The sequence below is a fragment of the Oryza brachyantha genome, chromosome 1 (genome assembly GCF_000231095.2).
Source record: "Oryza brachyantha chromosome 1, ObraRS2, whole genome shotgun sequence".
NCBI classification, from domain to species: domain Eukaryota; kingdom Viridiplantae; phylum Streptophyta; class Magnoliopsida; order Poales; family Poaceae; genus Oryza; species Oryza brachyantha.
Genome location: NC_023163.2, coordinates 33,467,243 through 33,481,681, shown reverse-complemented (window position 1 = coordinate 33,481,681; position 14,439 = coordinate 33,467,243). Strand labels below are relative to the sequence as shown.

The 14,439-nt window shown below is 43.4% G+C and overlaps 3 protein-coding genes across 3 annotated transcripts; 1 reads left to right on the top strand and 2 right to left on the bottom strand.

The window, feature by feature from the left end:
- Window positions 1-3,959: 3,959 nt before the first annotated feature.
- Window positions 3,960-4,580, top strand: LOC102706908 (transcription factor MYB73-like). The gene has a single exon (XM_006646687.2). The coding sequence runs from the start codon at window positions 3,960-3,962 to the stop codon at window positions 4,578-4,580; it is 621 nt and encodes a 206-aa protein (XP_006646750.2).
- Window positions 4,581-5,865: 1,285 nt separating this feature from the next.
- On the bottom strand, window positions 5,866-10,630 carry LOC102710829 (dnaJ protein P58IPK homolog B). The gene is made up of 9 exons (XM_006645352.3): window positions 10,498-10,630; window positions 9,786-9,951; window positions 9,204-9,405; window positions 8,949-9,109; window positions 8,740-8,833; window positions 8,453-8,665; window positions 8,004-8,084; window positions 6,565-6,783; window positions 5,866-6,299 (listed from the first exon to the last, which is right to left on the bottom strand). The coding sequence occupies exons 1-9, from the start codon at window positions 10,580-10,582 to the stop codon at window positions 6,108-6,110; spliced, it is 1,413 nt and encodes a 470-aa protein (XP_006645415.1). The 5' UTR covers window positions 10,583-10,630; the 3' UTR covers window positions 5,866-6,107.
- Window positions 10,631-13,123: 2,493 nt separating this feature from the next.
- On the bottom strand, window positions 13,124-14,349 carry LOC102706626 (tetraspanin-6-like). The gene is made up of 2 exons (XM_006646686.2): window positions 13,411-14,349; window positions 13,124-13,339 (listed from the first exon to the last, which is right to left on the bottom strand). The coding sequence occupies exons 1-2, from the start codon at window positions 14,235-14,237 to the stop codon at window positions 13,312-13,314; spliced, it is 855 nt and encodes a 284-aa protein (XP_006646749.1). The 5' UTR covers window positions 14,238-14,349; the 3' UTR covers window positions 13,124-13,311.
- Between the last annotated feature and the right edge of the window lie 90 nt (window positions 14,350-14,439).

Genomic DNA, 14,439 nt, shown 5'->3' with positions numbered 1-14,439 from the left:
GCCGCTCAGCGCCTCGGTCGCCGGCTGGTCGCCCGTCGCACCCTCCCGCTAACCCGCTCGGCTGGCTCCCCGCCTCCTCGTCCCCGGCGTCCCTGCTCGGCGGCCTCGGCCGCTCCCGGCTGGCTGGCTCCCGCCTCGCCTCCCTGCGACCCCGCTTCGCCTCTTAGGACTGTTGCCGCTCGCCGCTGAGCCGCTGTCCTGCCGGCCTACCGCAAGCCGCCACCGCCGACCGCCGACCGCCGCCCTTAACTAGTCTCACTCCTCTCCAGCCGGACCACGGGAGCTGGGAGCGATCCAACACCTCTCCTCATACTAGGCTAGCAATTGTTGGGCTGAATGAGCTGCGGGCTTTAGGGGTCTCTCTAACTTGAAGACGGGTTTGTTTTTTTTCCTTAGCCGTAATATCAGAAATATATACCCTTAAACTTATAAAATCCGTTCACAAAAGGTCCATCGGCAGTATTGATCTATTTTTTAATCGGTTTTGCTGATGTGGCGTTTGGTAGGTCCCACATGTTTTTTTTTAATTTTTACTCTCCCCTCTCCCCTCTCTCTCTTCCTCTCTTCTCTGTTTCTCCATAGCGCTGCCGACGGGGGTGGGGGCGAGCGGCAGCAGGAGCGGGCGAGCGCGTGCAGCGGTGGCCGGCGCGGGCGAGCACGGGCGGCGGTGGCGAGCGCGTGCAGCGTGCAGCGGTGGCGCGAGCGAGTGGCGGCCGGCTCAGGCGAGCGCGGTGGCGCGGGCAAGCGCGTGCAGCAGGCAGCGTCCAGAGGCCTTTCCAGCCAGGCTTGACGACGCATGACGCTGCATGTGCCAGCACAAAATGCTTGGAACATTTGCATCATCAAGACAATGGCAAAGTATCGCGTGCGAGCAGTAACGTCCGCGAGTGGCCGGCCAGCCCTAATTGCTCTACGCCCATACCATACACATCCTAATTAACCACACGGTCGTACGATCGATGTCGACAATTCTCCCTCCCAGTGGCCATTAGCCCTCGTGAAAAAAACTAAGATCAATTAAAGTAATGCCACCACCAGCAAGCTAACCCAGACAAAACCCTAACCCCGAACGTGCATGTATCATGTATGGTAGCTAGCTGCCATTAGTGCGCACTACTAAACATTTTTTGCTAGCTATTAGCAATTAGCTTGCTAGTGATCAAGAAGAAGCAAGAAAACACCATGAATGGAGTAGCTAGCTAGCCAAGGTCGGTAGAGAGAGATCGATCGAGTCGCACTTCCACTTCTTCTCACCGTGTTTGCGGCAGCGTAGCGCTTGGAGCATTTGTCGCACTTCCACTTCTTCTCACCGTGCTTGGGCAGAAGTGCTTCTTGATGCCGTTGAGGTCGCCGAGGGCGCGGGAGGGGTCATAGTGGACGCACGTTGGCTCCGGGCACATGTACACGTGGCGGCGCTGCGCCTGCCCGGGTTCTTCTGCTTCAGCTTCCACGGCAGGTTGTGCCCGCGCCGGTGCAGCTGCAGATTCTGCTCCAGCTGGAAACCCTTGTTGCACACCTTGCACACGAACCGGTTCGTCGCCAGCAGCGTCTTCGGCGACAGCGCGATCACCTCCGCATCCGGGTCTGCATGCATGGATGACCACAGCTAGCATAGTTAAACTAATATGCACAGCGCCTGCTGCCGCTCGCCACCGCCGCCCGCGCTCGCCTGCGCCGGCCGCCGCTCGCTCGCGCCACTGCTGCACGCGCTCGCCCGCGCCTGCTGCCGCTCGCCCCCACCCCCGCCGGCAGCGCTCTAGAGAAACAGGGAAGAGATAGAGGGGGAGAGGAAGGGAGAGGGTAGAGTAAAAAATTAAAAAAAACATGACAGTGGGATCTATCGGACGCCACGTCAGTAAAACCGGTCAAAAAATAGGTCAACACTGCCGAGGGACCTTCTGTGAACGGATTCTATAAGTTTAGAGATAAACATTTCTAGTATTAAGGCTAAGGGACGAAAAACAAACTCGCCTTCAAGTTTAGAGACCTCTGGTAGACTTTTTCTTACAAAATAAGAAAAATGGCTCACAAAGTCTACTTTCGGTCTGTTTGGGCTGAATTGGTGTTATCTTTTTTATTTTATATATAGTGTGTTTGTGGAGGGGGGGACTATTATCTCTTTAAGAAACATACCCTCGTATATTGCATGTCATCTAAATAGTCATAAAAAATATGAAAAATTTTATGAAGATAGATTAATATATAATATATCATTACACAAACATGCAAGTTAAAATATGACGTCTACAATACATATCAAAAATAACAAATATATGATTGTGAGTATGTGTATACTATTCAGTTTAATTTGTTTTTTTTTATGGATTGTAGAAGTTATATTTTAACTTGTATGTTTGTGTAGTTATATATCACATATTAATCTATCTTCATAAATTTTTCATATTTTTTATAACTATTTAGATAGCATGCAATAGACGAGAAGCCGATGAGGAACTGTTCCTCGAGAGTTTAGAATCCACGCTTATATATATATATATTCATTCTCAAAATCTTCGGTATGTATCTAAATACCCAGGAATTATGGTGGGCCCGCCCCTGCCGCAGTCACGGGGGGCGACGGGGACGGCAGGCATGCGGCTGGTCGTAGCCGTGGGCGGTGAGCAGCTGGCCGTAGCCGCACACGTCGGGCATTCCGCAGGGCGACAGGGCGGCGCGGGTGACCTGCGACGGGTGAAGCGCTCCATTCCGCATGAAGAAAGGCGTCGTCGCCGCTTCTTCGATGGTTCAGCGCGTGCGCGCATCAAGCCAGCAAGGGGCAGAAAACCCTAGCTTCTCTTTCTACTGGGCCAGGCCGTGTTGTTGGGAGGCGAGACCCAGTTCAGAGCCATAAGTAAAGGTCTAATATCAAGTACCAAAACTAAAAAACTAATGGCGCTTATGCAATGGTTGCATTGGAAAAACTCTCATGCCGCTTAAAAAATTTAGAATTTTGACCGGGCTTTTATTTTCTCGTGGAATAAAATCTTGAAGAAGTAAACTGTTTTATATATATATATATATATATATATATATATATATATATATATATATATATATATATATATATATATAATTTTATAAATGTTGGGACCTATGATTTTTAGGGGTGCTCGGTCGCCCAGCCGCACGGACTCAGGGGGGCATCATGGCCGATTTAGGGTAGTAACATGCCCACCTGGCTACGCCCCGCCGCCGGCATGGCTGCTAGGATTCGAGCCCAGGTCTCCACGGCCACAACGTGGAAACTAAAGCCATAATTGCTTCAAGTTATCTCTTCTTAGTATTACATAATATCTCACTTACTCTGGTTATAGATCACAAGCAACACAAGAAATGAAATGAAATGTTAGAGCACAACGAACAAAATCTGTCTACTTTACTACAACATGCAGACAAAAGTATATATATATATATACATGGGAAGGCTGTAATCTCGCTCTATCTTCTGTTATGCATGCATATGAATATAGAACAAATTAAAGGAACATATACTTTTCAGTACCCTTGTGTCGTATTACGAGTATGCATATGTATAATACGACGTGTAGTCGTTATCTCTCAAATCTCAACTACATACATTGCATGCGGCAACCTGCCGGGCAAAACGATCAATCGAGAGTACGTAAGTTTGCCGTGGCATTAGTGTATTATTAAGGGTGCATGAGGGATATATATGACACGGTACTGGAGGAAGAAGACAGGAGTAGGCATCGTGTAGTTGCCCATCCACGTATGCACGCATGCGTGCGTCATAAGATTACCTTTACTGGAATAGCTAGCTAGCTAATGGAAGGATTGAATTTTGCCCTGCATGATGCGTGCTCCTAGTCCTAGATCGATCGATCTAGCTAGCTATATGTATGTATATATGGACTATTCCAGAAGATGTAGTACTCTAATTGGAGTAATTAGCTAGGCAATTGAGGCAAAAGAGAAGAAGAAGAAGATCGATCGACTCCATGGGCAGGAAGAAGGGGTCGTGGAGTAGCGAAGAGGACGCACTGCTGACGAGGCTGGTGGGCCAACACGGCCCCCACCGCTGGAGCCTCATCAGCGCCGCCATCCCCGGACGCTCCGGCAAGTCCTGCCGCCTCCGCTGGTGCAACCAGCTCAGCCCCGCCGTCCACCACCGCCCCTTCACCCCGCAAGAGGACGCCCTCCTCGCCGCCGCCCATGCCCGCCTCGGGAACAAGTGGGCCACCATCGCGCGCCTCCTCCCCGGCCGCACCGACAACTCTGTCAAGAACCACTGGAACTCCAACCTCCGGAGGTGCCTCCGCCGCCAAGCCAAATTAGCCGCCTCTTCAGCAACCGCCACCACCAACCTGCAGCTGCAGTTGCGACCAGAGTACGTGCTGGACGACGGCGACGAGCCCCCCGCCATCCCGGACCCGGAGACATCGCTAACACTGAGCCTTAGCCTATCCTTGCCCGGGGAATCTGCTGCTGTGGTGGCGCAGGCGGCGGGCACCGGGCGGCTGATGGTGGTGAATGCCCTGCGACAGATGGTGAGGGAAGAGGTGGCATACTCACTCATGCATATGGCCGCCGCCTACACCAAGTCCAACGGCCCAAATTAACACGGCCCAAAACTTTGTTAGCAGATGGGTTGCATGCCTCTCTTTCTTTCTCAGAGGCTGTTGATTTTAATCCCTGTATACTCTCATCATCATCATCATCATCATCATCATCCAATAAATAAAAACTCCTCAAATAGACAACACAGGTCGATTATCCCGCTATGAAGCTAGATATATAATTAAGATAGAATATATTTAATTTAAAACTCCTAGATTCTATTTATATATATATACTATAATTATATTTTCTTAAAAAGTAATTTTAGTTTTCATATACAACAATTAGCTTCTATTTCTCTAGATTTAGATTTTATATACAACTTCTACCTGCAATTGTATTTTTGAAACTAAATAGATTTGGGTTGTATCGTTGAGTACAGCTCCAAACTTTCAACTTCTAGCTCCACACTTCCACCACAGTGTGAGCTAACTCTTGTTATAGCTCAATTTTTTTTTTGGCTAGCTGCCTAGATCAATCAGTTAACTCCTAAAACATAGGTTAGGGAATATATTGACAATAATACCTTTAAGGCTTTACAGTTAGGTGAGTGGCAGTTTTACGTAATTACATTAGTAAGTCTCAAAATTTTTGAGTGAGTGAAGTGCATCTATGTAATCGAAAAAAAAAATCAGTTCCACATCTGTGGTTTATTTTTTAGAGTAGCTATACTAACTCTGATTAAAAAATATAAAATTTATATCATCTAGCATAATAGTTGAAGTTGAGAGCTAGAGTTGTGCCAAACAAATCTATACAACTATTAATTTCTACATCTGTCGATTTTGATTTCACGTACAAATCTTAACATCTATTTCTATACAATTGTAGTTTGTATACAACTATAATAACAATTTGCACCATTATACTCTAGATTTCACGACCCAATGTTGTATAATTTTCCTTTTTTAGATTAACGTGGTAATCTCAAGGATCTAGAGCGAACATTGGGTTTCATATACACCTATCCATTCATATATCTGATTTTACATACAACACTTAACCTCTATTTCTACTATACAATTGCATTATGCATACAACTATAACAATCCATCTACACCATTATAATGTAATCTAGATTTGATGATCCCATGGTGTATATTTTTTTATTTTCTTAGATTAACGTTATAATTTCCGACCTCTAAGCCAAATATGGTGTCTCCTTTTCGATGAGTATAGATAGATTAAGGTATTTTGTTGGCTTTTCCTTCTGTTAGGTGGCAACTCCGATCCGATCACAGTACAGCAGGGACCTTCGGTTTTGGATGGTTACAGTGGCTCCACAGATACATAAGGCTCAGTTTATTTCCATGGGATAAAATGTGTCAGAAAATCCCAAGGTATGGTAGAATACAGCTTGAGGAAAATTTGATGGTGCTTAAAACAACACTTGTATACTCATCCCGGTTGGTGTTGGTCGCCCTGCCTACAATCAATACCTGTCCTCTCGCTCTCTCTCAGCATTAATAACTCCTAATTAAAACAAACGAACTCCAACTCCACTTCACTGATAGTAGATGGGAGATATTCTATCCAAAGTTGAACTGAAAGCCTCCAGGAAAACCACCCCCTCCGCCTGGGAATCCACCATCGAAATGGAATGAGTACTGCTGACCACCTCCTCCAAAAGGATTGAAACCACCTCCTCCTCCTCCCATATTCATCTCATCAAGATCCTCTCCTCGATCATATCTTACACGTTTATCTTCGTCCCCGAGAACCTGCAAATTGCCGGTTGTCCATTGTTAAAACATCCAGGACTTGCGTCTGCAACATGTCGATCTACTTCAAAAGAAACATGCCTGTCGGTAAATAAGGGTGACCAGAATTTATGTTCTTTGAATACTTTTAGTATTGGATGGACAAAAGATGTCTAGAATATGCATTACACATTTGTCAACGAAATGCTGCAGTGCACTTCATCTCATTTCTATCCATAGTAGCCTAGTACGGACCATAAAGGAACCAGGGCATGAATAATCGTACCTCATAAGCTGCGGCAATTTCTCGAAACATGTTTTCAGCCTCTTCTCGGTTATCTACATTTTTATCTGGATGCCACTGCAGTGCCAACTTCTTGTAGGCACGCTTGATCTCTGCAGCAGATGCCGTCTTTGAAATGCCAAGAATCTTGTACCAGTCTTTTCTTTTGCTCAACTTAAGCTGTTTTTCAGCTCTCATTAGTGCTTCTCGGATTCCCATGTCCTGAGCATGAACAGTTCAACCATTGTCACATTTATTTAAAGACATATATAGAAAGAGATTTGCTTCAGTCCAACAAAAAGTAACAAAAAGCACCTCGTGGTACCAAATCATTTCTGATCGTTGAATCCAACAGTGACATCCTACTCAGCTAGATCCAATGGTGAAAAACGATTTGGTACCTCGGGATACCTTGAGGTAATTTTTGTTGGATCATAGCAAATCTCATATAGAAATAAAGAGACCAGGCTTGTAGAGAGAAGACTGATAAAATATTTCACTAAAAGTGTATGACCTTTGGATTTGATTCCAGAAGTTAAAAAGAAAAACAGGAATGCAACAAGTTAACTTCCTATTTGTAATAACTGAGCAATATTTTGAGTTATCAATATTATTTGAGAATTGTGCCAATGCAATTGACAGGAGCAGCAGTTGAGCAGGGCCCTCCAACACGGCAACGCTTGAAATACTGAGAGCGCTCACCTTTCCAAATCCTGAAGGAATATTGTTGCTTCTTATTAACTTTCATTGACACCAAGTTCCTCCTCGGTGCCCTACTTTATTATTATTAGGTCATCAACATTAATATGCAAACCACTACCAAAAGTTGCACAAAATTCTAGTTTTATCCGCATCATCCACTGCATCCATAGGTGCTGGAGAAACTTATACAGCAACACTACAGTCCCCTTGCTGCAAAAAGAGGAGACTACTCCGTTCCTTTTGATTTGTCACCAAGCACTATTCATATTCAACTTTTCACCATTCGTCTTTTCGGTAAAAGTCTTGTAAATACTTAAATAGATATCATCTTATCATAGGGTATTGCATACTAAACATAACTATTAAACTTTCATCCATTGTAATCTAATTGTTTAAAAAATAATCATGGTCAAAGTTGTAACAGTATTGGTCAACGGTGACAAGTAGAAAGGAACTGAGGGAGTGATAAACAAGTTCATTTTCGCACATCATTAATGCAATCAACTAAAATTAAATGTTTCATCAATTTGGAACCATGTTTCATGATAATTTGATTGCAGCAGGACTACACTAAAATATTGTGTTCAACACAAAGCATAGCCACATAGGCAGATCATTTTATGGGAACTGAAATAGCAAAATGCACGTTTTCAAAGGACAAACAAATTGACATATAAGCATATTTGTCCCTAATTGCCTAAGAGGCTAGGGAAAAAGAAACAAATCCACATAAAACTTGCCTGGGGAGATTTCTGGGCAGCCTCTTTTAGATCCTGAACTGCACCTTCCCAGTCTTCTGTAAGAAGCTTAGCTTCACCTCTCTGCAGTGCATAGAAGGATAACATACAACAAGCAGATGAAGTAAAAGAATAGCAAGACTCTGGCTATAACAACTAATTTCATTGCATTGTTTGGTGCGTAACTTAGCCTCATGGTGCAACATTACCAAAGAAATATACATTACTATATTTTTTGCATTACTTATCCGCTCAAAAACCCAAGCACATATTTATTATGTCTGGATAGAGTCCAAGATTCAACGTTAATGGAAGGGTAATTAAACAACCTGAAATTCCCTTCTCTTTTTTCAGGAAAGTGTTAAAACTGAATAATAAGAACTTTGACCCTCTAGTTTGCATTCTATTTTTTTTAATGCATACGACGGTGCATGCCAAACAAGTAATGTCACCTGTGTTAATGCATCAACAAGTTCTCCATCTATGTTGAGTGCCTCTGTACAGCTGCTGACAGCCTCTTTGCCTCTTCCAAGTTTAACCAAAGTCTTACATAACCCAAGATAAAGATGAACATTGTAAGAAGTATGATCTGGATCCATTGCTAGGGCTGCCTTGTAGTCCTCAGCAGAAACACGTAGCTTACCCTTCGCAGCATTATCTTCGGCCTGCATGCAAACCATTTGATGATACGACTATGGTGCAGTAAACTCCTAATTTATTGATACAAAGAAATACTCACGCTCTTAGTCTTCTTCAGAAGATTTTTCAACCCAAAATATGCTTTCTTCAATTCTGAATGTTCAGGGTCTAGACGAAGGCCTTTCTGATAGTGCCTAAACAATTAATGCTATCATCACTGTAGAAATATTTAAAGAAATGTTATCTAGTACCGCACTTACATGTGCAGGCACAGACGCGCAAACACTTGTCCAAACCTAAAATGTTTACCTGGATGCAACATCATGATCAGCAAGGTAATAGTATGCTCGGCCACGAAGCAACAAGGCATCCAGGTTATCTTCATCTTCCTTCAGAATAAATCCTGTCTCTGAGATAACACTTGAGTAGTCTTTAAGTGCTAGCAATGCTTTAGCCTTGAGAAGCTTCGCCTGAAAAATCAACCTTCAGTACTGCAGCTTACTGAGACAAGATTAAATGAAATATTTTGGCTGCCTATGATTCCTACTATCGGATGAAATATACCTTTAAGCAATCTGAAGAAAAAACAAGCACAATTTTGTTGATGTACTCCAGGACTTTTGAGAAGTCTTGAGACTCAAACTGTCCATAAGCAGACTCTAATGCATTTTGAGCCTGCAGCAATTGAGATAATTCCTTTTCCACAGAAGAACTTCCAGGTTTTAGCTCCAGATATTTGTTATAGTTGCCCTCGGCTTCCTTGTATCTAGACTTCAGAAAAACACATTCAAACAAGTAAGTGATAAGGAAAGCCGGAAGGGACATGCACATTTGTGTAAAACTGATCAGGTTACAAGTAGGCATATATTAGGTTTACAGTTCTTTAATGGTATAACTCCTGCAGATATGGATGCACTGATGCTGCACTGGAAATTGAGTTTTCCTTACTTGTTATGAAGTCAAAATTAATAATTCTTGCAACTAAGGCCAAAATAACAAACTTTTTCCCTTTTTGGAAATAAAATGGGACTTCAGCTTTCTAGCAAAGGGAAAAACCTATTTTTCTGGCCATTAACTTTGAATGCAGAAATAGATGTGACATCAAACACAAATGAATTAAAAACTAGTGTAACAGGCACAATTTACCGGCACTTGTGGCGAAGCACAGATGCACGCTGCCTGTAAGCTTCTGAATGATTTGGGTCAACCTCCAACACGGCATTTAGCAGACCAAGTGCTCCATCATATTTCCTTAGGTTCATCATCTCTGATGCTCGTTTGAACAAATTAGAGGGATCATTATCTTGGCCTTCTGAAAAATTGGGGAAAGAAGGATATTATGATTTAGGCTACTACTAGGAAGAATAATAGAAACACCTATTTTGTTTTCACTATACCTAGTTCATCTTTGTTTGCAGATAAGTGTTAATTGGAATGGAAAACAGCTTATGAGGTTAGTGAAACTTAGTACATTGGTGATTGTGCTTAACGGAATAGAAAATTTGGATGGGGTGGTCCGATGATGGAGCAGTTCATACTAGAGAGTTCCTGAAACTAAACAGTCCATGACATTCCTACTTCAAGGCTGAAGGAAGGACCTTGGACAGATTAATTCGATAGAATGTAATAGTAAAATTTAGGTGGAATGGATTAATCGAGAGGCACGTATGGAGGTGATGATGTATTGGGATTCAAAGGCTCGGGTGGCAGATCCAAGTAACATCTAGTATGGTAAACGGTCCAGCGCTACTGGTATTCTCAGATCGATCGATGAACAGCGGGGCGCGGTTGAGTACCATACATACATACATAGCCTAGGTGGGGATGGGGGGAGAGAGAAGGAGAAGGGGGGGGGGACCTTGCGCGGAGACGAAGAAGACGGGGGAGGATTGGAGGAGGCAGTGAAGGAGAAGAAGCACCCTCCACCTCCACGGCCGCGCCATCACCGATCTTCACTTCTCTGCTACCAAAACTAAAACAAAAATAAATACAAAAATTCAGGCAGATCTTGAATCCGTTTTTGTAGCCTTCTCTCTTTTTCGCCACGGTCGGACGGAAACGGGACACGTAACCAGGACCAATCACCACATGACGCGTGGCCTCTATTTTCTCTGCCGTCAACCCTCGTTCGAGACAACACAGGAAATACGCCTTCGCTCACCGCAAGCGTATTCGTAAAACACTACTCCCGTATGCATGCTTGTTCTAGCTGTAATTACTTTGCTACGTGCACGACTCAACCACCTAACTTACGTACGATCCAATCGATCAACGGCTGCAGTATCACTTAACTGATCCCCTTTATCTAATAAATAACTACAATGTTTCAATCGTATGTAGATAGTACAATTGGATTGTACATATAGCATGACTGATTACTAATGACAAGCTTGTTACGTAGTATATTTTTTAAAAACTAAGAAAACATATACTAATATATATACTACTCCCTCCATTCCATGGTGTAATACTCACTTCATCCTGAAATATAAGCAAGTCTAGTTTTTATTATGAAACATATGTTGTAGATGATATTATTGGTTGTTTACATTCAAAAATGCATCGATGGACTCCGATGCCCATCATTTGACTTATGTCATGAATAAGCAAAACTGTCTATTTATAAATAAAAATAATTCATGAAGAAATTTTATATACATGTTCCTAGTGACCTAAAAGCCAAGACTATAAAATAGACTATTAAAAAAACTCAAAATCAACTCCAAATTTAAGGTTAAAAATTTAAATTTTGGCTTATAAATATAAGCATAGGCCAAAAATATAGGGGTGTAGGCTAACTAGAAATCCCCCTCCCTAATCCACCTTTGTATTCCCTGCCTCACTTCATGCTATTTGGGTTTTCTGATGTTTTGAAATCTCAAACTCACACTATAGAGAATGACTATGTGTTGCAACGGAAAGAAAGAGAAGGAAGTTGAGAAAACAAAGGAAGGCCACGTTCATGGGAGCCGGTAAGATATCTTTCCGCACGCACATTTTTCGAACTGCTAAACGGGGTATTTTTTGCAAAATTTTTTTATAGAAAAGTTGTTTAAAAATCATTTAATATATTTTATATTTTTTAATAATTAATATGTACTAATCTATTACTACGTTTTACACGCCGAGTAAGTTAACTTACCCTCTCCTCCAAAGAACACGGCCGAAGTATGATTGGCAAACGGTTGAGCGACGCTACAGCGTGGAAGCGAAGAAGGGGTGTAGTGGTGGACACAACTTTAAAATAAACATAGTGTGTAGATGTTAGTCTAGTACAACTGAAATCAATACATATCATATCATGCATATTTATATTTATATTGAAGTCACACATTAAAATAAAGTAAAATTGATAAATTGATAAAATATAAGACGATAAATCTCATTTAAAAACAGAGCAATAACTTTGCATCACATATGATTCATCCTATATCAACACTTTAATTTGGTTGGTTGATGCGAGGATTGGTTGAGAAGAGCATTGGACTTGAGTGACTACAGTTCCAGCATGTGCAACTTGTAATAGATTGTCAATTTGAAGGGTTAAATGGTGTCCAATTGGGTTAATTTTCTATTATCTTAAAAGGGACTCATAGACATTTATTTCCGACGAGTTTTGTATATTTTACTTGTATGATTTGTGAGATCTTAGCTGCTACCTGAATAGAGCAAAACCTGCATTTTTTTATGTTTGTTTTAGTTATATTTCTTGTTAGTGGGTTACGGTTGATGTCGATGATCTCAAGTGGGTAACTTGATAATTGTCTTGCTATTATGATATAACTTTAGATGTCTATAGAAGACTCTATTGATATCAATTATTGATTATAGTGGAAGATTGGAGTGAAATGTTGTTATATTTATTTTGTCTTGAAAATATTGATATATTTTTTAAAATTGATCATACTTAAAAAATGACTTAGTATAAGCACAAAGTTACTAAATAAATGATATATATTTTGAGATTTACTTTGGTCCAACAAAAGATACCTCGAGGTACCGGTACCTCGAGGTACCAAATCATTTCTCACCGTTAGATCTAGCTAAGTAAGATATGTACTGTTAGATTTAACGATCAGAAATGATTTGGTACCACAAGGTACCGGTGTCTCGAGGTACTTTTTGTTACTTTTTGTTGGACTGTAAAATTGCTCATATATTTTTTTATATTACATACTATACGGGAGAATTATGATTAAAAATAATTGATCACCTACTTAAAAAAGAGATCGTACTTCTATTAAAAAATATCCCTTTTGCTATTGATCAAACGTTTGATTTTTGTTCTCTGTCAAACACGCGCGTAATGCATAGCGGTCAGGACGGGGAGGGCGCATAAGAGATTTTTGACTTGCGTACGTGCATGCCTTTAGATTATCATTCAGCAGTGATCGGATTTGATTGATGAAATTAAAATTTTCAAACATTTGATCATTAGAGCAAAACTCTCTGAACACAACAGAAACATAAAAAATTATGCATGTTTCTCTCAACCAAAAAAGCAGGTGTATATCCTCATGAACAAATTTACTTGCTGAGACACTGAGAACTACTAATAATTAACAGGGTCCCTAGCTAATCTAAGTAGGTACGTAGTCTGCTGCAGGCATAGGTAATTAAGCTATAGCTAAAATATCCTTTGACTAGCTAGCTAGCTAGTACGGTGTATTGTCTAGCTTCGTCCATGCCACCACCTTGACCTGCACCAGATGAATGAAGGGAATGAGTCAAAAGTATCAGCATGAATTGCATAGATTGCAGAGAGAGGTACCAGCGCGGATGGAGATGGAAGATCTTGGAGGCGGGCATGGCGGTGGCGGCGTTACGGAAGGCGCAGCAGGCGCAGGAATAGACGGCGATGAGAAGCAGGAGGAGGACGACGTTGAGGATGGTGATGTTGTGCCAATGGCGACGCAGCTGCTCCAGGACGCCCGCCTTGCAGGAGTCGCAGCCATAGCACAACACGCCGGGGGAGTTGCTCCACCGGTAGCAGTCCGGCTCCTGCTGCTGGGCCTCCTGCTGGCCGTAGGTGCACGACGTCGGCGGTTTGCAGCAGCCGGACTGTATGGGCGTGAGGTCATGGCTGAGGTAGTCGAGGGGCGTCCAGGCGGCGACGCGGTCGCACGCCCTGGCACCCAGCACGCAGGCCAGCGCCGGTCGCCAGTACCGCTCCGCCTGCACGTGGCGCTGCAGCCACGGCGAGTAGTCGGAGAGGCGGAACTCACGGTAGGGCCTGCCGGGAACCTGAGTGCCGCCGCCTCCCGCGGTGACGGCCAGGCCGAAGACGGTGATCCCGAGCAGGGCCAGCACGAGGAGCAGCAGCGCGGCGAGGTAGAGCCAGAGCGCGGAGGGGACATGATAGCAGGAGCCGAGGAAGCCAGCCAGGGAGACGAGGAGGGTGACGAAGCCGATGGCGAGGAGCGGAGCCTGCAGCACGGAGCCGCAGGGCGAGGAGCCGGCGTGAGCCTGCAGCCAGAGGCCTGCGCCGATGATGGGGACGGAGGCGACAAGCGTGATGAGGTTGAGGAGCCCGACCAGCGTGTTGCTCAGATGCCGCTCTCCTGCGGCCGGCGGCCACGCCCGCCGCCGGCTATACATCGTCCGATGATCTACCACCGGCACCGGCACCGGCACCGATCGAATCGAATTCAGCTAGCTAGCTACTACCGATCGATCCAGCTTCATATTCATTTCTAGCTTGCTAGCTTGTGTACTCCATATATCGATCGAGATGAGATCTCGAGCTACTTGCTTTAATTTGCTTTGCTTTGCTTTGCTTTCTCCGGCCGTCTACTTTGCT